General features: G+C 40.6%; 1 protein-coding gene across 1 annotated transcript; it reads right to left on the bottom strand.

Annotated features, from left to right (window-relative positions):
* Positions 1–455: 455 nt before the first annotated feature.
* On the bottom strand, positions 456–21,894 carry TVP23C (trans-golgi network vesicle protein 23 homolog C). The gene is made up of 7 exons (XM_033090941.1): positions 21,621–21,894; positions 16,422–16,504; positions 14,169–14,313; positions 8,924–9,013; positions 7,660–7,791; positions 2,171–2,299; positions 456–866 (listed from the first exon to the last, which is right to left on the bottom strand). Exons 1-7 carry the CDS (start codon positions 21,630–21,632, stop codon positions 840–842), a joined length of 618 nt encoding a protein of 205 aa, XP_032946832.1. The 5' UTR covers positions 21,633–21,894; the 3' UTR covers positions 456–839.
* Between the last annotated feature and the right edge of the window lie 757 nt (positions 21,895–22,651).

The raw sequence follows: 22,651 nt of genomic DNA, 5'->3' as shown, positions 1-22,651 counted from the left end.
TTTAAAATGATTATTCCCACTAATACATAAGAATACTACTCTTTCCAGGAAAAAAGATAGATTTCATTAGGCCAACGACCATTAGTGCTCTCCTAGGAAGTTCCAAACCAAGCCCAGCTACCTTTTCCAAAAAAAATAAATAGAACAGCAGCAATCTCTAGGTATCCCTTAAACATAAACTATGAAAATCCATTTATATTATTTGAACCTTAAATACATGACTTGTTACAAACAAAAATAAACAAAATTTTAGAAACTAGTTCACCCACTGACCCAAATTTGGTTTTTACCTGCCTGTGAATGCCTAGGATAAGAAGTTTCATAATGAAGTATATATTAAATTGTAAAATAAAAAATTATTTCTAACTTACACATAAGCCAAAGTGCTCACTGTTACCAGGGAAGCAAAAACTTTCTTCTGAAAATAATCTACAGAAATAATATGTAAACACACACAGTTTTGAGATAGTTTAATAACATCCTTCTATGTTCTATGGATCAAAATGCAAAGGTCTCCATTATGTGTGTACATGAACACGAACACTTTCATTAATTTGGGCTATATGGATACTACATGACTGTGCATACACATTATATACCCAGGAACCAAATTCTGACAATGTTTCTAGCAACGTCATACCTTCAAACCCCAAATGCTAGAAAGAAAATAAAAAATATGGAAAAAAAAAATCTTCCTTTTTTTCCTTAAGTAAATTTTAAAATGGAAAAACAAACCCAACCCTCCTCTCTGCAACATGTACTGAGTTCTAGAAGGTTCAGAGTCAAGAATCTCGTCAGTTGTTCCCCAATGTAACAGAACACACAGGCTTTCACTCTCTTCAGGAAGTCTGATCACCCCCAGTGTTCTGCAAAAGAGTAAGAACGCTTTAATATGAAAAGCTATTTTACTTAACATACCAGATTTCAAAGCATTAGGGAAACATTCAGACCGATACTACATTAACTTACATTCAATGGCTCAGTTATGTCAAAAATTACAAACATGCTGGAGAAGTAAATCAATGGACCCACCCAAATGTCCAGCCAGGCAGTCCCATTTTAGCAGAGCTTCACTGGGGGCCACATAAGCCTAACTAACCCCATCCATGTTGTCAAGCTCAACATTCAACTTCTACTGTATTCAGTGTCCATCCCCACTTCAGAAACACTGAAAATCCTAAGGAGAAAACTATTAAGTGCACACGTGACAACCATCATAAGGTGGACCACAGCAAAAACCCTGTCAGGAGCAGAATCACGTCCCGCCCCCAAGAATACTCCTTTTGTCTACTTTTTACCTTTTGTACACGGCAAATTGTACAGTAGAATGGAACGAACAATGAATTTCAAGAGGAGAGCTGGGTTAAACCCTAATTTTGTACCATTTGTTAGCTGGGTATCCTTGAGCAGTCACTTAATCTCCCAGCGCTTTACTTATCTAAATGCAATACTTGGACCAGTAGCATCAGCACCACCTGGGAACTTGAGAGCCATAAGACCCCCCCACTAAATCAAGTGAACAGGAACTGTGGGAGTGGGACCCAGCAATCTGTTTTAGCCTTCAAGGTGATTCTGATGCATGTTCAAGTTCGAGAACCACTCACTGTCCAGTACAACTTGCCCAACCTACTACACGGAAACAAAGACCTAATCAATTTTTCCCAATAACTATTTGCCTATGACTATTACTTATCCCACTGAAAATGCTAATTTAAATCTTCATATTGGGGAAATGTAGTAAAACTTGTATGTTCTTTAAAAAAAAAAAAAAATCTGAGTACTTTTAAATAATCTTTAATTAGAGTCTTCTTTTGTTTTTACTTGTCCTTACTATAAACCCTAAAACCATATACTCATTCTTCGAAACTGTGAGAGTCCCAGAATTAATGGAAAGCAACTGAACTTAAGGTAATTTTTTAAAAATAAGTAATTATCAATTGTAGTTTATCTCTCTGTTTTTAAAATAATTTCAGGACGCTGACAATACATTTCTAGGATGTCCTAAAAGCCTCCAAAAATTAACTAAAATAGCTATCATCTCATAACTAAGTATGTGCCTTAAAAAACTTTTTTTAAGTATTTCATAAAAATGAAATTCTACAAGAGTTAGAAATCATTGCATTAGTCGCTGACCACATCAAAATTACTCTCACATCCAGAAAACACTTACTTGTCTTAAAAACTGCTTTCCAAGATAAGATGTAGCCATGCTGGTTAAATTCTTTCTGCTGCCCACTTTGCACCGGATGTAGCCATATAGGTTGGCACCTTGTAGCACCACACCCATGGTAACCACTGCCTGGGAAAGAGAAAAATAATCAGTGATCACTGAGGTAAAATCGATTCAGCTTTCTCTATGCCATAAATGAGACAAGGGCGACGACCACGGGAAAGAGAAAAGGATGCTCTGCAAAGTAGGGTGTGCCAATAAGACTCCTTCACTTGCCAGAACAGACCTATCCAACATATGTTCTGCACAAGGTACTACATCACCCACCTGACAAATACTTACTAAACACATATGCTATATGCCAGGCACCATGCTAGCCCCTGGGGACTCAGTGGGAGGATCATTCTAGTATTTTCCATGGGTGAGTCAAGGTAGAAAAAAAGTAAGAGAGACTCAAAAGAGGCTCAAATGTTAATTATCCCTTTAAGAATTACAAAAGAATGGTCAAGAAGTAGATCAAGTTCAATAAACTGAGAGCATGCAGAGGTGAATCTCTGCTCTATGCTAATGTGTCAACAGGCTTCTGAGAAAGCAAACCAGTGCCTTGAGGCAGCAATCAACAGGTGTTTGTCTTCTGTGACAGGCAGGGTACTGGTGGGGGATGGGGCATTAGGAGGAAACGCACCCTGGCAGAGAGGTTCCTTGTGGTCATATCAGGGATCCTATAGGTGACCCCACTAAGACCATTAAGGATTGAGAATAAGAAACTCCAGCCTACAGAAATAAAGTTAATTAGGACAATATGAGGGGATCCCATGGTTAAATATTCTAGAACAGGGGCTGACAAAGTTTTTCTGTAAAGGGTCAGACAATAAACATTTTAGGCTTCATGGGCCATGTGGTCTCTGTTGCAAATACTCAGCTCTGCCATTCAAACCCAAAAGCAGACACAGACAATATATAAACAAACAGGCAAGGCTGTGTTCCAATAAAAATTTATAAAAACAGGTGTTGGGCTGGATCTGGCCTACAGGCAATAGTTTGCCAACCAGTTCTTTAAAAAAACAACTCATTAGCTCATGTACCAATAAAAGAATTACCTGAGAAACATTTACATCTGTGAAAAGCTAGACAGCTAAGCAGAATTATCTTTTTCCAATCCAGATATACTCTCCTTAACATGCTATACAGCTGATCCTAAGTTAGAGACCTCAAATGTTTAATTAAGGAACAGGTTCAAATCCCTAGTAAAGGAAGTGGAGTTGTACTTTCTGTTCTAAACGTATGTTTCACAGAAATAAATATATTAGAATTATATAAGATTGCTGGTTAGCTAAATAAACATAGAACTATGTCTTCACGTAAATAAATTTCCTTCAACTTCCCATGCACTCCTGGGTATGCACGCACCAAACAGGCCAGGAGAAGCTGAGTGCAGACTGAGCATCAATGTTATTCAATGGCAACAAACCGTAAAATGGATTTATCTGTAAGTTAAAACAAGCAGCCTTCTGGTTTACAATGCTGTAGTGAAGTTATGCATCAAGACCCCTCCTCCCAATATATAAATAGCAAACAGATTTTAAAAAAAAAGGCAAATAAGCTGATACCAATAAATATTAAAAAAGGGCTGGTCATCAGAGAAGGAGCCAGCTGGTGTCACTCTGCACAGCTCCTAACTCTATAAAGAAGCCCTCAAGAGAAATTTCACTAATAATCACCACCCCTAACAGCTCAGAAGGCCAGAGGATATAGAGAGCCCTAAGGAGAAATGCAGAAACAGACATGAGAGCAGAAGCCCCCGCCCACCACCACCACCAATAAAGACCCAATAGAGGCAGGAAAACCCCAACAGCTTGCTGGCAATGCCTTCCTGATGGGGTAGGAGGAGGACAGCAAGCACACCCAATCATCAAGCTGATGACTATGGGAGAACAGAGGGTGGGAAGAGAATCATGGAGAGCCTGGGTGATGTCACCTTCCCACCCTGTGGTCTGAACACAGGAGCCCAAACCACCTTTCACATATCCTTCCCTGCTGTTTTAGGGAAGAGGAAGCACTGCTAAAGAAAGACTGGACTGTCTCTGCCAGATGGCTGCTCAGGCTCCAGGTCCTCACGAATGACCTAACGCAGGAGGGCAGAACCAGAGAAGTACACACCCAACCAGGAAACAGGAACTTCACAACATAAAAGGCAAAACCCCAACAAGCCAGCCAAAGCAGCCAGAGGCTCGGCTACGTCCTCCTCCCCACACCTGCGCCTTCAGGCCACCAAAGACAGCATTCAAACTGGAGCTCACAGCAGAGCCCAGGTATCTCAAGGTTAACACCGGAAGGCAGTCAAGGGGAATTCACCCACAGCAAACCAGCGTAAAGAGGTATGGACAGAGCTGCCACTGTAAGCAGGAGGAAAATGGAGGGGAAAAGGAAAAGGCATCTATGCAAAAGTATAGCAAAAAATGAAAATGAGAAAGGAACAGAATATGCAAAAGATAGGTGAAGAATCTATTCTGAAAGAAATACAGTCCACCAAAATAAAAGCATTCCTGGGAATACTTCACCCTGTGGAAGAACCTAGAGATAAGAATTCAAAGAGAATGAAAGTAAGATAACACAACAGGAGATGAAAATGAAGCTGGCAGAGCTAAGAAAATACAGAGAGAGGCCTCTGCTCACCACCCAATCTAAAGTAACTCGCTGTTCTTCCCCTTGGCACTCTCCACTTATCTTGTACCATTATCTTTCAAATTTGAATGCCTGCCCCCGCCCACCGCCCGCCCACCGGCTTATTTACTGACTGTCTACACTCTGATCCACTAGAATGGAAGCTCTATCAAAGCAGTTACCTTGTTTATCGGCCCCTAACATTATCCCCAGTGCGTCAAGCAGCTCTTGCATATGGCCGACTCTTAAAATTATTTTCTGAATAAATAAATAGAAAGGAAAAGATGAGCGATCAAAGCAATTAAAGATGGTAGATGAGAATGGATTAAAATGACCCAACACAGAGATAAATGATACCTCAGAATGAGAGAAGGCAAAAAAAAAAAAAAAAATTGAACATAAATAAATTTAAAGACTTTAACAGAAGACAATTTTCCTGATCCAAAGCAAAACCTGTGCCTGCATATTACAGGGGAACACAGTTTCCAGAAAAATTAATATAGAAAAAGGTAAACACAAAGACATTCTGGTTATATTTTAAAACTTCAAGAATAATAAAATTATTTGTCCAGGGAGAAAAATGATTCACTCACTTACATGGATCAGATTTCTCTACAGAATTCCAATAAGAAAATGATGAAGGAATGTCTTCTAAATGCTGAGAGAAAGCTGTGACCCAAGAATATTAACCTAGCCAAGTCGTCACACAAGAATGAAGTCAATAGGGTCATTTTCTTAGAGCCAAAGGAAAATAACACCTACAAGGATTTTTAAAAAATCACCTAACAATGAAATACAGCCAACCAGGAAATAAAAGAAAAAGCTTCAATAAAAAGACTAAATCAATATACTTTAAAATACTGTATATCAAAGACTGAACAACCAGTAAAAAATAGCATTTCAACAGGTGTTATAAACCTTGACAATAAAAATAATATTGGAACAAACAAAACTCAGGTGATAAACAGGGAAGCAACAAAGGAGAGAGTATAAGAGTATTTATTTCATTCCCTTTCTAAACAGAGTCTGTAAATCAATAGACAGGTTTAATTAAGTACATTGCTTAAAATAACTAAAGTAAGACTACGTCGTAAAGTTTTTGGAGTCGAAAGTTCTACACTGATCAACTGCATGAGGGTCAGTACCCCTAACCCCCATGATGGTCAAAGGTCAACTGTATAACCAACAAAAATCCAACAAAAATGCAGAGGTGGAAGCAGGGAGGAAAGGTGGGAGAAAGCATGAGTATTAACTTTACCGTCTTTCATAGCAGGAAATCAATAGATATTATTAAATACATTTCCTGATTCATGAAACAGGGTATGGTACCAACATGCAATAAAGATAACTACTAGAAAAACTAGACAATATACCTTTCAAATTGCAAAAGGAAAAGCATTTATGTGTGTGCACAAAGAAAAAGAGAACTTATATAGCAAAACAGAGATAAGGAAGTATTAAAAATAGGGATAAAAAGCATTAAGGCCAAAATATATCTGATATCAATAGTTAAGTAAGACAAACTCAATAATTAAAAGAATAAGGCTCACAGCTTGGGTCAAGTAACAGATTATATTTTTCAAAGATGGTAGCAACAGTACCTCCTGTTCCACGTGCTCTTCTAGAACTTTCTTACTCACCCTCCCCCCACAATTAAGGTGTAGAGCCTAATGCCCATTCTCCTGACGGTGGAGAGGTGGGCAAAGTGATGCAGTGACTTCTGAGGCTAGGTTGTTATTATGGGCTGAACTGTGTCCCCCAAGAGGACACAGCTGAAGTCCTAACCCCACTATCCCAGAATGTGACTGCATTTAGAGATGGGGTTTTTAAGGAGGTAATTATAATAAAATGAGGTTACTAGGGTGGGCCTTACTCCAATGATTGATGGCCTCATAAGGAAAGGAAATGAGGACACCCACATGTACAGACGGAAGACCACGTGAAGACACAGGATGAAAACGACCACCCACAAGCCAAGGAGTGAAGCCTCAGAAGAAACCAACTCTGCCCACACCTTGATCTGAAACTTCCAGGCTCCAGAACTGTGAAAAAATAAATTTTTGTTGTTTATGCCATCCAGTCTGTGGTACTTTGTTATGGTAGCCCGAGCAAACTAATACAGTTGTAAAAGGGAATTCAGATTGTGACCTGGAGCTGTGACCCTGCAAGTACACAGTCTAACTGCCATGAAACCATCAGGTTAGGATGAAGCCCAAACTAGCCATGTGTTGAGCCCACGTAGGACGCCATGGAACCTCGCAAAGAGAGGGGAGATGCCTTACCAGCCCCAGTGGCAGTTCTCTAGCTGCAACTGTGTAAGATCCCAAGCCAGAACCTCCACACAAGCCCCCTTCCAAGCTCCTGAACCAGAGAAACTGTGAGATCATAAAATGACTGGATATGTTTTAGACCACTAAGCTTTGGGAAGACTTACTACATAAGCAATGGACAGACAGAACAGGTTACCAACCAGTACTTTCAAAAAGACCACTCTGTGAGTTACAAACTAAGCTAAACTTGTTTGGAGTTTATTGAACATCCCCATCCAACAAGACAATAACGTGATAAATAAGGTAATCTCTATACAAGGTAGGCTAAGTCAAAATTCTGCTAGGTGCTTGGGGAACTGGTGAAACGGGGTCTGTAACAGGACTCTGCTTGCAGTACTTAAAAAGCAGAGTTGGGAAACCAAACCAAACTTGGGAAATACATAATGAAGCTGCCTATTCAAGGTAAGTCTCTAACGTTGACCCTGATGGCTGCTTGTTATGATTACCCATTAGACATCTTAATGGGTTGCTCAGCAGCTCCACACTTATACTCACCAACCACTTCACTCTGAAGGAGAAGAGCGCACTGAAGGCAAAGATGACCCACAGCACCGGACAGGTGACAAGTCCTAACCAAAAGATTCTTGATTCGGCCTCTGAAATAGGATTATTCTCTTGAGAGGATGCCTACAAAAGAATATGAATTTAATAACCAATAATAAAAAGTTTAGCATTTTTAATGAAAAACAACTTACCCTCAATTCAAATAAATTAATACAGACAACCCGAGTCCTAAGTTAGAACCCACTGCTCCCTAAAAAAGTTAGTAGATCGACCACTATTATAATTTTAGGAACTGGTTTTAATATACTTTGTTTTAAATCAAGAATTTTGCACTTTCAGGGCAGAGTGGACAGTGTAAGGGTGATTTCTGACAGGCTTCTATTCAATTCTTCTTGCACTTACACTGCTTATTCATAAGGAAGCTCTGAATGATTCCTCCGAGGTAGGGATCAAGGAAATCAAAGCTATAGTCATCCTAAAAGGTCAAGTCAGGGACCAGAGAAAGGAATGGAATTAAGGGATTCTGGACAATGACTTAGCAAAACCCAGGAACTGAAAAGGTTTCCAAGGTAGATTTTATAAAATAAAGGAATATGGGCTCATTGAGTACAATGCTGCTTTCTAAGAAGTACTCGTCAAGGCCCTTCCAAGCAGAAGACAAGCAATTTCATCATTAATGTCTCCAAAAATTTCGTGCTCTGCCTCCCAAGTGGATTTCCACAGGGAAACTGAATGTTCACTAAGATAAGCAGCTAACCCTAGACCATGGCCCCCTGGGCTCCTGAAGGCATAATTTAAAAATAGACTGCTCTAAATAATTCAGATGTTCTATCCAGTTGTAATCCTTCTCTTTCTTTTTCCTGCCCCTGAATAGAAGAGGACCATGGGAGGAAGGACAGAACAAGCCGGAAGCTTGTCATATGAGGCCAGGTAACGTAATGCTGAAGGTCATCAGAAAGAGATCCTTCATCAGCAGCCCCTCAGAGGCAACTTAGCACACTGTATAAAGTCGAACCCAAAGTCCACTCTCTGGGGCTTCTTTCCTGTCCATACCTGTTTCTAGTCTGAAGTAGCCAGAAAAATGTAGTAAGTTTTAGAACGCCATCTGGTTTAGTGCTGACACACCCAGTGACTTGGGGTAGTACTTTTAAGCTTGAATACTTCATCCTTAAATAGTCAAATGTAACCTACACATAATTTTATTGAAGACACTAAAAAAAAAAGGGGGGGGGACTGGAGGTTAGAGGCAGTTTACCTTCCGGGATTCAAACACCCAATGGCTGTTTCCATCTTCATCGATATGATTCCACCAACGTAGGCCAACCATTAGTCTACCTGTGACATTCTGGTAAAGATTAATACACACACACACACATTTTAAAAACATTATTTAAAGCTACCATAAGGTCACATCTTAGTGTAACATTTCCCAAACACAACAGCATCAGCTTAATGTCCATAATATTCAGTTAAAGACCTATTACGTACTAGGTTTGGACAAAAGATCAAACCAAATGGCAATGGCAGGACCAGCAGAGGTGGAGGTGACAGGGTAAGCATATCCATAAACATTACCCTTCTCTTTTCCCTCATGCACTCGTCCTTTCTCCAGTTCCCTAATGTGTTCCTAAACCCCTTGCTATTTAGCTACTGTGACCTATGTTTCCTATCTATATCCTGACTATAGCTACATATATTTTACAACTGTGTATCTCTAAAGATGGTTGTTATGGACTGAATGTTTGTATCTCCCCCAAAATTTATATGTTGAAATTCTACCCCCCACCACGTGCTATTAGGAGAGGGGACCTTTGGGAGGTAATTAGGATTAGACAAGGTCATGAGACTGAAGCACTCACAAACAGGATCAGTGCCCTTATAAGAGGCAAGAGAGAGCTTTCAACCTCTCTCTGCTTCCACCACATGAGGATACAAGGGGGGTTCGGCAGTCTGGAACCTGGAAGAGGGTCCTCACCAGAAGCCAACCATGATGGAACACTGATCTTACATTTCCAGCCTCCAGAACTTGGGAAATAAATTCCTGTAGTTTATAAGCCACCAGCCTACGGTATTGTTATAGCAGCCCAAATGTCTAAGACAATGGTTACAGGTACTGGACTTAGTACCTCAACTGTACCAAGCTCTTTTTTCTTATTAACATAACAAATTACTTTGATAGCTTTCCTAATGTTTATTTACTCAACAAGTATTTATTGAGCACCTACTATGTGCTGGTGATAAAATGGTGATAGCAGATACATTCCCTGTTCTCATGGAGCTTCAAGTGTTGTGGGGAAGAGAGGCAGCCAACCAATGTGTATGTGTACCGTTACCAACCGTGGTAAGTACTGAGGGGGAAGTGTGGGACATCTTAAGGGTCTAATATGGAAATATGATCTAGTCAGGAATCAGAAAATGTCTCCCTGAGGAATCAACATAAGGAATGAAATTTAAAGGGTAAGCAGGAATTGATAATGCTGGTATTTTTAATTAGTGGTGTCCACTAATAAATACAGTGGTTCTGTGAACTTGGGTGCGGAGAAAGAATCATTTCTATATTTTCACTAACTTCTGGCTAAATATCTTTAAATTATGAATGTAGACAACCACAGTAGAAATAACAGTACCTGTGATACTGTCACAATAAAAACCACAGGTATTTTTCATAACTATTTGTTGCAGATAATCACAAAATATTGTTTATGCTCATTAATGCTTTCAAAGTAATTAGACCTGCTGCTAGATCTTGCTACTTAATGCACTAACAAAGTACATATCACTAAATCAGAAATTTGTCTTTTTCATGTCTTCATCATATTTTAATATAAGTGACTTCCTTTGTGATCTTACATATTTTTTTTTATGTACTTAAAAACATTATTCTCCGCTTCATGAGACTGTAAAAGGAGTCCATGGCAAAAAAAGGAATCCTTTGTGTTAAGGTTATGTGCAAATGAAAACATTCCAGGTAGAAAAGCAGGCACGGGAAGTCCTAAGGAAGCAAGTGAAATCTATAGATTTATGGGACTTGGTGATTAACTGGATATGGGGTAGGAAGAAAGCAACTCATGTATTTTTGGTTTGCTCAAGTGAAAAAGTAGGCCCTGGAAAGGAAACACTGATGGAAAAGCAGCATTCTGGGGCCGGAAGATGATAAGGATATTTTACACATGTTGAATTTGAGAAGTCTTCAAGACAGCCAAGTGAAAATGTCAAGAAGACAGATGGATAGGTCTGGAGCTGTGAGGACAAACCTGGACTGGAGATAAAGATCTGGGAATCAGCCTGGCCTAAAGATAAGCATCTGAAACCAGAAGCACAGATCGCACTGCTTAGAAAAGGAATACAGAAGAAAAGGAAGAACTTTAAAGACCAAAATTCATTTTGTAGAAATGCTAACACTTTAAAGGCTAAGTAAAAAAAAAAAAAAAAAAAAGAGCTGGCAAAGACAGAGACGAGCCAGAGGTCTATTTTACTGGCATTTTTAAATAACAGCTCTTAGAATATTTCAAACACCTCCATTTCCCAATTCTTTACTTTCTGCTTTTATCAATATTAATTTATTTTCATAATTTCTCTCAAGCTTACTGTTTGTTTTTGAAACTTCCAGACCTCTAATAATAAAAGCCTTTAGTCTACTATTTGTCCTCTGAATTCAGCTTTAGACACTTTCCAAAAGTTTGTGTGTACATAATCAGTGGCATTAGGTATAAATAATCCCGTATTTACAGTTTTTGTTTTCTTTTTAAGCCAAGATATTTAGCAGGTCGGCTTTTTTTTTTTTAATTCCAATTTTGACAACCATTTTATATTAATTTCTAATTTTGTTGCACTGGACTAGAAACTGTAGCTGCTTTGAGCAATTTATTTCAATTTTCTTTGTAGTGATATTTAATCAATTTTTGTTAAATGTTGCACAGGAACTTAACAAGAAAGTATTAAATTATCCCTAGACAACAAAGTTTCAAATATAGCTACTAAAAGTGACCCTGTTATTCCATTCAGATCCTTTAGACCTTAATTTATTTTTTGTTGCTTTGATCTGTCAAAGACAGTGGCTTGTTAACTCCTATCACAGTAATGTTCCCTCTATCTTCTCCTAGCGTGTAACACTTTTTCACCACACATAGTTTGATGTAATGTCATTCTGTGAATGAGCCTTACTGTGTGATTCATAAGATGACCTTTTTTGTTTCATTGAGTGCTGTGTTACTCTCATTTCTATTTTGTTTAATAATGATATTATAATGCCAAGTTTCTTTTTGTGTGAATTGGTCTTATGCTATCTTTGCCTTTTTGTACTTTTTTAAATGTCATAATTTTAGTTAGAACTTTTTGGCTGGACTTTTGATTTTTGACCCAATCTTACAATTCTTATCTTTAAAGAGACTTTAATCAAATTACATTTACTGCTATAACCAATTTGCTACTACTTCTATCACCTTGTACTATGCCCTGTGATATTTAAGCTTCCTTGACATGTGCTTTGTTTCCTTCTCTTACTATATGAACTATGTTTTAGTTCCTCCTATCTTCTCCAATGTGGTGGAACACACACAACTTATTTTAAATTTTACTAATAATTACCATTAAAGTTTTAAAACCAGTATTTAACCTTTTTTTACTCTACTTGTCAGAGTAAGACTAAACCAAAAGCCCCACTTTTCAATTTTTAAAAATAATTTTCTCTTTTTATTTATCTATTTTTTTAAATAATTGTATCTCTTCTCTTGATAACTCAGTTTCATGAGACTGTGAAAGAAGTTCACGGCACAAAAAGGAATCCCTGTGTTAAGGTTATATGCAAATGAAAACATTCCAGGTAGAAAAAAGTAAGTGTGGAAGCCCTAAGGGAAAAAGTAAAATCTATGGATTTATGGGACTTGGTGATTAACTGGATATGGGGTAGGAAGAAAGCAACTCATGTATTTTTGGTTTGTGCAAGTAAAAAAAATAGGCCCTGGAAAGGAAACACTGATGGAAGAGCAGCATTGAGATCTATAATAATTATGTCACATCTCTGTTCTAACTGGTTCGGACCACTGCCTACCCACTTTCCCAAGTTTCATTTAATAATATCCCCATCTTGACTTTAAGGGTGACATTTTTTAAGCTGTTGTTAAAAAAAAAAAGAAAAAAAAGAAAAACAGTTTATCAGAAGATGTATTTTTCGGCCACATTTTTTAAAACCCTACACCCAGAAGGATTTCATTATTTAATTATAAGAGTTTGGAAACTACCAAGAAGAACTGACCAAAGGCCGTGTTCTATCTGGCTAAACAGAAATTATATTAACAACAAAAAGAAAACATTCCTCAAAACAAAACTGTGATCAGGATATGGTAAACACTTTAGAGCATAAAGCAACAGAAGAAATTCAAAGAAAAACAAGCCAAAGACTACAAAATAAAAGCCTAAAAATAACAGACCTTTAGGTTGTTATCAGCCTTTCCTGACCTATGGAAACTGGCTACCACCAAGCCACCCACTTCTGTTATCTGTAAGAATCAAAGATCTAAAAATGGCTGGTCTGGTGGGTGTGAACAGACTTGTAACATCTTAACTGTTCTTTTAATCAATATATGTGCCTCTGAAATTCCAAAATTAGCTTTTGCTTTTTTGGGGGGCGAGGGGCCTTTCACTTTTTCCCATCATTGTATTATACTATGAAAATTTAAAACACTCAGAAGAGTCAAGTTCTAAAGTGAACATCCATATACCTACCACCTAGAGACTACAGTTAACATTTTGACAGTTACTTCATCACATGTCCACCTATCTATGTACCTATCTATCTCTATCTCTACCTATCTATTCATCTCTCTACTCATCATTGTCTTTGAGTTTGAAAACATTTCTTACACTCCTTTCTATCCCCTATAAAAGGGTTTCTCAACTTCAGCACTTTGACATTTTGGGTTAGATTATTCTTTGTTGTGGGGGCTGTCCTATCTGTGCATCTTAAGATGTTTAGCAACATCCCTGGCCTCTACCCACTACATGCCAATAGCATACCTTCCCCACCCCAGTTATGATAACCAAAAATGTCTTCAGACATTGACGTTTCCTAGGGGGCAAAACTTGGCCCTGGTTGAGAAATACTGCCCTAGAACTCACACAGGAGCCTTCGCAAATGGTGGGTACTCCTTAACTATTTGTGAACAAACTATCCTGGGGTCTTATCTAGAAACACAAAACACAGCTGGAGGTGACGCTGAAGCAAAACCAGTGGTATGGATTAGAAGCAGTATGTAGGGTCTGTAGCTGCTAGTCACATTTGCTTAATTTTAAAGCTGAAGTAGGCTGACATAAGGCACACACAAGTGAGTAGTATAATAACCAATATGTGATCTGATATACCTGGCACTTTAACCCTAAGGTAACAAAAAGATATATCAGTGCCAATCCAAAATGCTAAGTGTCATTTTGTTTATTGTTTAATACATTATTCAATCTCATCATATTAAATATGATTTCAAAATATAAACAATCAAACCTACCTTGACAGCCCAAAAGTCACATGACAACAACAAGATAATTGTCACCATACAGGCAATAAAGCTGCTGCTGAAAAATTCACAGAGAAGGTAGACTATAATTGCACTGACTCGAAAGAATAAATGGAAAAATGATGCCACTGGGTGTCTGAAAACCAAAACATAACAAGAAATGCAATTATACTTTACACAGATACTATGGATGCAGATGAAAAATGCTTCAGCCATAGTATAATCATGCAGTTTGGTCAAACCAAAAGACATGATTTGAGTAAGAAGCAAACCGCCTACCTCTCTTTTTTCGTAAGTATCATTATTTGACTGGGCCCTATTGTCACAGCAAATACACTATGTAAACATGACTTTAACACCTCATTGAATATACTTTCACAAAATATGAGGTGTGATCAAACAATATGAGGAATATTTAAATAAAAAAAATTATTACAATAAAAGACACATTTGCCATCAATCCCCCTCAAAATATTCATCGCTTCGCATACACTTATCCCATCATTCTTGCCACTTTCTAAAGCAGTTCTGGAAGTCCTCTTTCACGAGTGTCTTTAGTTGCGCCATCATGGCTGCCTTGAAGTCTTGAATCGATTCAAAACATTTACCTTTCATAGTCATTTTGACTTTGAGGAAAAGTCAGAAGTCTCACAGTGCCAGATCCAGTGAATAAGGTGGATGAGGACACACTGTAATGTTTTTATTTGACACAAATTGCCGTACCAGAGCGATGTGTGACACAGAGCATTGTCATAATGGAGGATGATTTATGGCACTTTAAAACACACTTTCAACCATAGCTCACACCCGACTGACTGCACCAAACAAGTTGAAACTTGTCACACTGTTACTAAGGTTTAATGTGCCGCTTCCTGTATTGAAGATCCCTGCCTTTCCATTGGATGGCACTCGGCAGCAGCATTCACCATATTTTGTGATCACAACAAAAGGCTCCGTGTCACACATCACTTCTGGTACAGCAATTTCTGTCAAATAAAAACATTATGGTGTGTCCTCATCCACCTTATTCACTGGATCTGGCACCGTGAGACTTCTGGCTCTTCCCCAAAGTCAAAATGATCAGGAAAGGAAAACGTTTTGAATCGATTCAGAACATCGAGGCAGCCACGATAGCGCAACTAAAGACACTCACGTAAGAGGACTTCCAGAACTGCTTCAGAAAGTGGCAAGAACGATGGGATAAGTGTGTTAGAAGCTAGGGGGTGTATTTTGAGAGAGATTAATGTCAATGTGTCTTTTACTATAATAAATTTTATTTAAACATTCACCATATTTTTTGATCATACCTCATACATAACAGGAAACTTTACCAAGCTTGGAGAAACAAGGAAACCACAGTCTTAGGACTGAATCCTATTTTCCATACATCTAAAAATCATTAAAAAATAATTTCTAGGTCCTCAGAAGTCACTTTAGGCATTATGACAAAGTACTCATCAATGTTGTTATTTAAGACTTTTATTGAGATGTAATCCATATACCGTACAATTCACCTATTTAAAGCATATAATTCAATGGTTTTGGGTATATTCACAGAATTGTGCAACCATCACCACAATCAATTTTAGAACTTTTTCATTACCCCCAAAGGAAACCCTGTACCCTTTGACAGTCACTCCGCATTTACCTCAACCCCACCCCTCTCCAGCCCTAGGCAACCATTAATGTATTTTTGTCTCTATAAATTTGCCTATTCTGAACATTTTGCATAAATGAAATTGTACAGTGTGTGGTCTTTTTGTGACTGGCATCTCTCAGTATGTTTTCAAGGTTTAGGTAGAATTTGATTTCATTAAGTGAATTTCTTTAGAGAGAACTTAAATTTGGAATAGAAATATGTTTGGCTTGATATTTTCATGTTAGTTTATACAAAAAAGATGCAATTCTGAAATGTGCATAATGAATCAAAGTATAATGTATCTACAGAAACTATCTACAAAGAAATGGTAAATTCTTATAAACAGTAGCTAGAATTAACACACCAGTGTTCACATAATTGGATTTGCAGATCTGAAAAGTCAAGCGTCGAGTAAAAAATTCCCTATGCCAGTTATTTCCAAAGAAAACATGAAATGTCACCTGTCTCAGACTAAATGTCACACTAGTGATACACAACATTCACAAGTACATCATGACCACTCTGCCTTGAATCCCATCAGCTGGCACCAATCTATGGACAGAACAGCACTGGACTAACACAAGTGTTAAAATTTATCCTCATACCTGATTTTGGATTTTTTTGGTCTGTTAGCTGTTTCCTCTTCCGTATCAAACAGTGCAACATCTTCAGTGTCATCATTACTGTCCTAATAGGAAAATTAAATATGCATGAAGCAAACTGGCATTCAGTGTGCATGCCCACTACATGCAGGGCAGCACGCTACCAAAATGGAAGACAAGATGAAGTCATGGTCACAGCCATCTGGAATTCATAACCTATGAAAAGGGCATGCATGCGCAGTTCCGTCACCACACCCCAATCACCTGGCAAAACCCCCACGTGGTAATCCAAGTCCCTGCTGTCTCCATCCCTTCCCAAGCCGCAGAGAAAAACCACCGTGGGAGAAAAGCACCAGGGTGCAAATGACGTTAAGTCACAGAGAACGCTGAGGCTCCCAGGGGTTACCCAAACGTTTTTGGCTCCTTCACAGAATCACCTGACTGCATTCTTGTTTCCCTGATCCCTTCTCACAATTCTCTTTTTATCCAAAGCAAAGCAAACCATTTGTGCTCGGAATCACTTCTTTTCCTGCCTCTTTGGGGACTTCTTCCATCAATTTTCCCTTTATTTACACTTTCTTGTATCCTCAAAGCTTTCTATTGGATCTTTCTAATCAGCATATAAACTTCTTCAGGTGTCCTTCATAGCACGGAAAAGATTTTTTAAAAGCCCTGATCTTGAATCTCCCCTTCTATCCTCTACTTTTCTTCCCATAGCCTTCCTTCCTTCCATAACTTTAGGCTTCTAAGAATGGATCACACCTCAACTCACTGCAATTCACCTTCAGCTCAACCACAGTGAATCTGCTCTTCATACCCTCACTAGTGCCAGCCACTCACCAGCCTCCCTGCTTTCATCTCTAGTCTCACCCTAACTCTACTCCAGCCTCTCGTATCCACTGAGTAATCCTCCTAACATGGATATCCTGCCATGTCACTCCCCCGCCCAGGTTTTCCTTTGGTGCCCCTACGTGTGCAGGGTGAAACCTAACTCCTTCACACACAGCGTGGGAGATCTCATGATGTGATGCCCCCTATTTACCTTCTGACACTTCCTCCCACTGCATATTACAGCAATACTGTCACTGCAGGTTCTGAAAACACTATGCTCTCTCCCCTCCACCTGCCTTTCATGTTGTCTCTCACCAGAAAGTTCTTCCCTTCCCTGTCCCCGACATAGTTCACCATCAGGCAAACACCAAATCATCTTTCAAATTTCAGCTCAAATACTGACATAGCTGAGAAACTTTCCTGGAAATCCCCAGGCATACCATTTCCTGTTCCCACAGCACTTGAACAAATCTCCATTTGAACAATTATCTCAGGATATTCTTACTGCAAGTCTACCCTACTCCATCCAGACTCTGAGCTACTGGAGAGCAAGGTCCACCATTACACTGTAATAAATCCTAGTGTCAAGCAGAGTGCCAGGCCAGGCGATAAAGCATTTGTCGAAGGCATGAGTGAACACAAAGGAGGCAGTCACCTGTAATACGTGTCAGACTGTGATCAGTGCCAGGAAAAATGTAAGTGCAAACAGGTAAGGAAGAGGCTGTGGAGAAGCTTCCTGAAGGAGAGTTTATCAGCTGGGCCTTGACAGAGCAAGCAGACCTCCTGCTCACTCTAGTCCGTTAACTAGAGGAACAGAAGTGAGAACACACAATGTATAAACAGCCAAGGAGCCCACTGAGTAAGTGAAGCATAAAAGTGGAGTAGAAACTAAAGCTAAAACGTAAAATGGATTCAGATCCGAGACCAGTGCTTCTCAACCATGACTGCAGGCTGAAATTACCTACAGTGCTATTTAAAAAAAAACCTGATACCTGGGTCCCACCCTGAGGTTCAGATGTAATTTGTCTGGGGTGAGATCTGGGCATCTGGATTTTTTAAAGCTCTCTAGATGACAATAATGTGCAGCGAAGAACTGAGATCTATTGTATGATGCTATGGAATGAAATGCTGAGGCCTTCGGCTCTTCGTCCCAATACTCCAATCTCCATCCAGCAGCCAAGGTGACCTTTTCACATTAGATCATATCATTCCCCTACTTAAAACCCACAGCACTTTGGCTGAAAAATAGACTCCTTATCATGACATACCAGTCTGGCCCCTGCCCACCTTGTCTCAGGCCATCCCCCTCCATTAACTGTGTTAGGCCCAATGATGGCTCCTCTCACTCCACCAAAGAACAGGTTCTCATCCCTGGATCTTGTGAATATGTAAATTTACCTGGCAAAAAAGAATTCTGCAGAAGTGATTAAATTAAGGATCTTGAGATGGAGAAGTTATCCTGGATTATCCAGGTGGCCCCAATGATGTAATCACAATGGTCCTAGTAAGAACATGGGAGGTCAGAGAAGGTGATGAGACAATGAAAGTAGAGATCAGAGAGAGAGAAATATGAAGACGTTATGCTGCTGGCTTTGAAGATGGAGTTCGGAACTATGAGCCAAGGAATGCAGACAGCCCCTAGAAGCTGGAAAAGGCAAGAACACTGGCTCTCCCCCTTGAGCCTCCAGAAGAAACATAGCCTAGCCAACACCTTGATTTTAGCCCCTGAAGACTCATTTTGGACTTCTGATCACCAGAACTTTCAGATAATAAATTTGTATTAAGCAACTAAGTTTATGATAACTTGCTACAGCAGCAATAGGAAACCTATACAGTAACTAAGCCCCTGCCAGACTGGCCTCCTTTTCAGTTCCTTAAACATGCCAAATTTGTGCCCACTTGTGGTTCATTCTATCTAGAACAGTTTTCTCTTGCCCTGCTCTTTGAAAAACTGGCTTCTTCTCACTTATTTAATAAATACTAAGTGTCCACTATGTGCCAGGCACTGTCTTAAGTGATACAGCCAGAAACAGGAAAAAGGACAAATAGCTTTGCACTCTGGAGTTGCACTTACTGAGATGGGGAAGACTACGGGCAAAACAGATTTCAGGGTGAAATCAGGAATTTGGTTTTGGACACAAAGTTCAAACTGCTAGTATTAAAAACTTAAAAAAAAAAAAATTTGAGTAAGGTGGGGAACATTAGAGTGTTCTGAGCATAGGACTAACACGTTCTGACTCATGTTAAAAGGAAAATTCTGGCTACTGCATTAATTTGTAAAGAACAGGTAAGGGGGGAAGGGAGAAAGATAAAGGCACAAAGCTGATCAGGAGGAGACTACTCCAGTAATGAAGCCAAGTAGTAACGGTTTGGTCTAAGGTGGATGCAATGGAGGGAGTGAAAAATAGCCAGATTCCAAATACATATTAAGGTACAACGGACAGGAATTCCTGATAGATTAAATGTGGGTGTAAGAGAAAAGGAGTCAAAGAAGATTCCAAAGTTCTTGTCCTTAGCAGCTAAAAGGATGAAGACGCCAAAGGCAGGTGCTGGGCACCCCAATATTTGCAGGTCAGAAAGTTGAGAAGGAATAAGCAATGGGGGGTGCTAAGGAGTATGAGCAGACCCAGGAAAGGGTGGCACCTGGAAGCCAAGTGAGGAAAGTGTTTCCAGGAGGAAGATCCAATTAACTGTGTCAAATGCTGCTCACAAGTAAGAGGAAAACCGAAAAGTGACCACTATTTTTAACAGGTCATCATCAGTTATCTCAATAAGAGCAGTTTCAGTATGTCAGGGGAAGGAGGGAGAAAGCCTGACTAGAATGGATAGAAGACAGAATAACAAAATTAAGACACAAGTGTAGATAAATCTCTTATGAAGCAAAGAATGGAGTGATAGCTGAAAGGGCATATGGAGTTGAGTTTTTATGTAAGATAGGAGCAAGTAAAGCATGTTTGCATGCTGTGGTAACCACACTTACAAAAAGGAAAAAAAAAATGATCCAAGAGAGAAGGGAGAATTGCTGGACCAATAATTCCTTCCAGCAGGCAAGAAGGGATGGAAGCCAGTGCACAAGAAAAGGGCACAGCCTGAGAATGGAGCACACACAGCTCAATTATAACAAAAAGGAGGCTATATGGGAATTAGGGCAAAGATGCAGATGGCAAGGGGTGTGATAATTCTCTTCTGATGGCTTCCATTTTCTCAGTGAAACAAGCTGAGAGAAGTTAAGGAAGAAATGTTGGCAGTTTGAAGATAGAGAAGTTTTAGTAGTGGCCTAGGAGGATGGGAGAATGAGAGAACAATGGAAACGTAGTGATGACCGCCTGCCAGTATGAAGGGCTTACTTGAGGTTCAGGGCCCCAAACTTAAAGTGGGAACAGTCAGTAGGGTTGTGTGCTCTTTCCCAGCCTCCTTCAGGCTGGGAGCAAGTTCAGAAAGCCTAATTTAACCATCGCTGGATTTTGTTCACTCAAGTCACCTCCACAGGGTGGTCTTTTCTGACCATAAATCCTAAAGTTGTCCTATTAACAGCTACGTACTATTACGTCATCTTATCTTTGTTATCATTCTCTGAAAATCTTTGGTTATGTAACTTCTTACGTCTCACCACCTCAACCCCTCGACAAGCTCCCATCCCCCCGCACCCTCCAATTCACCGGGCAATTCAGGGCAAGACATACGTACTGTTCACAGCCCCATCCCAGGGCCATAGTAATCCCTCAGTAAGAAAAAAGTACCTACGATAATTTCAGTTAAAGTGCACTATACACAGCAATTTTAATAGAAAGAGATTCAATTCTTCTTACTAATCTCTAGTTGTAACTTTGTGGGCTGTAATTAACTCTCTGGGCACCGATGCGGCCATCGACACGAACCAACCATTAACCACCACCAATTCAAGGTCAGGTTTGGCGACGGAAACTTGAACACAAAGCCCTGGTGGTGCCCCCTATTACGACAGGATCGCAGCGCACCCCGAGGAGTCGGCTTCTCCCCCTCCCACTCGCCTGTCCACGAACAGTTTAAAAGACCACTGCAACTTCACACGAGAGCGTTTCTGCAGCCCGGCACCGGAGCCACACAGCGTCCCGCGTGTGTTGACAACGCGCTTCTCCACACCCGGAAGCTGTTCCCCCCTCAACGCAGTGGGGGTCACCCTCCACCCGAGGATTCAGAGAGCCCAGCGGCGCCCCCGGACGACGGTCCAGGGCCATCCGTCCCCTATCCCTTCCCTCTCCCTTCTCCTCCTCGGACTCGGGCAGCGAGCCGGGGCGCACACACAACAGCCCCGGGACGCTCGACTCTCTCCCCACCCACCCATCCTCCAAGCCGAACCCCCCACCCTCACCCCGCGCCACAGCCCCTTACCTGCTGCAACATGGCGGCCCCGCGCCAGCCCCACTTCCGGGAACCACGTCAGCGCGGCAGCCGCCGGGCGGGGACTGGAACTGACGCGGCCTGGCCACCAAAAGCCAGAAGGAGCCAAAGTACGAGCCCCAGCTCGGCCCCACCTCCACCTCCAGGCGCCTCGCAGGAGGAGCAAGTGCCGGCGAGTGTGCCACAGGGGCGAGATCCCGGACACGGCGAGAGAGTGGGCGGGGCGACGGCGGGGCGGGGCGGGACGGCCGGGGGGCCCGGCGAGTGCGTGGTCTGGGGTACGGAGGGCGGACGGGCGGAGCGAGAAAGTGGGCGGGGCGGCCAGGGGCGGAGCTGGATGGAAGGACTGGGGCGGGGACTGGTCCAAGCTGGAGCGAAATACCCCCTGGGAAAGGAGCCCGGTTCTGCAGTTGGCTTTAGGATGCAAGCTTTGTGGTTTGTCACGTGGAGATATTGTTGCTACCTAAGAGGTGTCATTCCCACCAGCATCCGTGTCCTGAAGGCGGGGTTGGGGGAGGGGCTTTATTATTCTATGGTGCATTTTGTTTGTCTTACAATATGTTTTCCTGTATAGTGTTATATTTGTACCTTAAATTTTAGAAGCAATTGAAAAAAATTAACGTGCTCCTGCGAAGAGGTGAAAAGTGATTAAGAAGAGCAAACCAGGAGCACTCGAGTAAACAAAAGAGGGTTTAATTATGGGAGGAAAACAGACACCACGAAACAGTATGGAACAGAGAAGGTGAGAAGAACGTGGGCCCTGGAGTTTGAGCTTCTGGGCTTGAGCCCTGGCTCCTCCACTTACCTGTATCTAACTAACCTTTGTGTAAGTCTTTCCTCAGTTGTAAAATGGGGATGAAATTAGTATCATACATGGTAAGTACCTAGTAAATAGGAGGTGGTATTCTTATTACTATTTATTACTTATTATTACTACGCCAGTGGTGTGATCTTGCCCATATGAAGGACCTGAAATTCAGGGTCATCTTAGAAACTGGTTATAACAGCATCCTATTTGCATG

The sequence above is a fragment of the Rhinolophus ferrumequinum genome, chromosome 21 (assembly GCF_004115265.2).
Source record: "Rhinolophus ferrumequinum isolate MPI-CBG mRhiFer1 chromosome 21, mRhiFer1_v1.p, whole genome shotgun sequence".
Taxonomy (NCBI): Eukaryota; Metazoa; Chordata; class Mammalia; order Chiroptera; family Rhinolophidae; genus Rhinolophus; species Rhinolophus ferrumequinum.
This window is presented reverse-complemented; position numbering and strand designations above follow the sequence as displayed.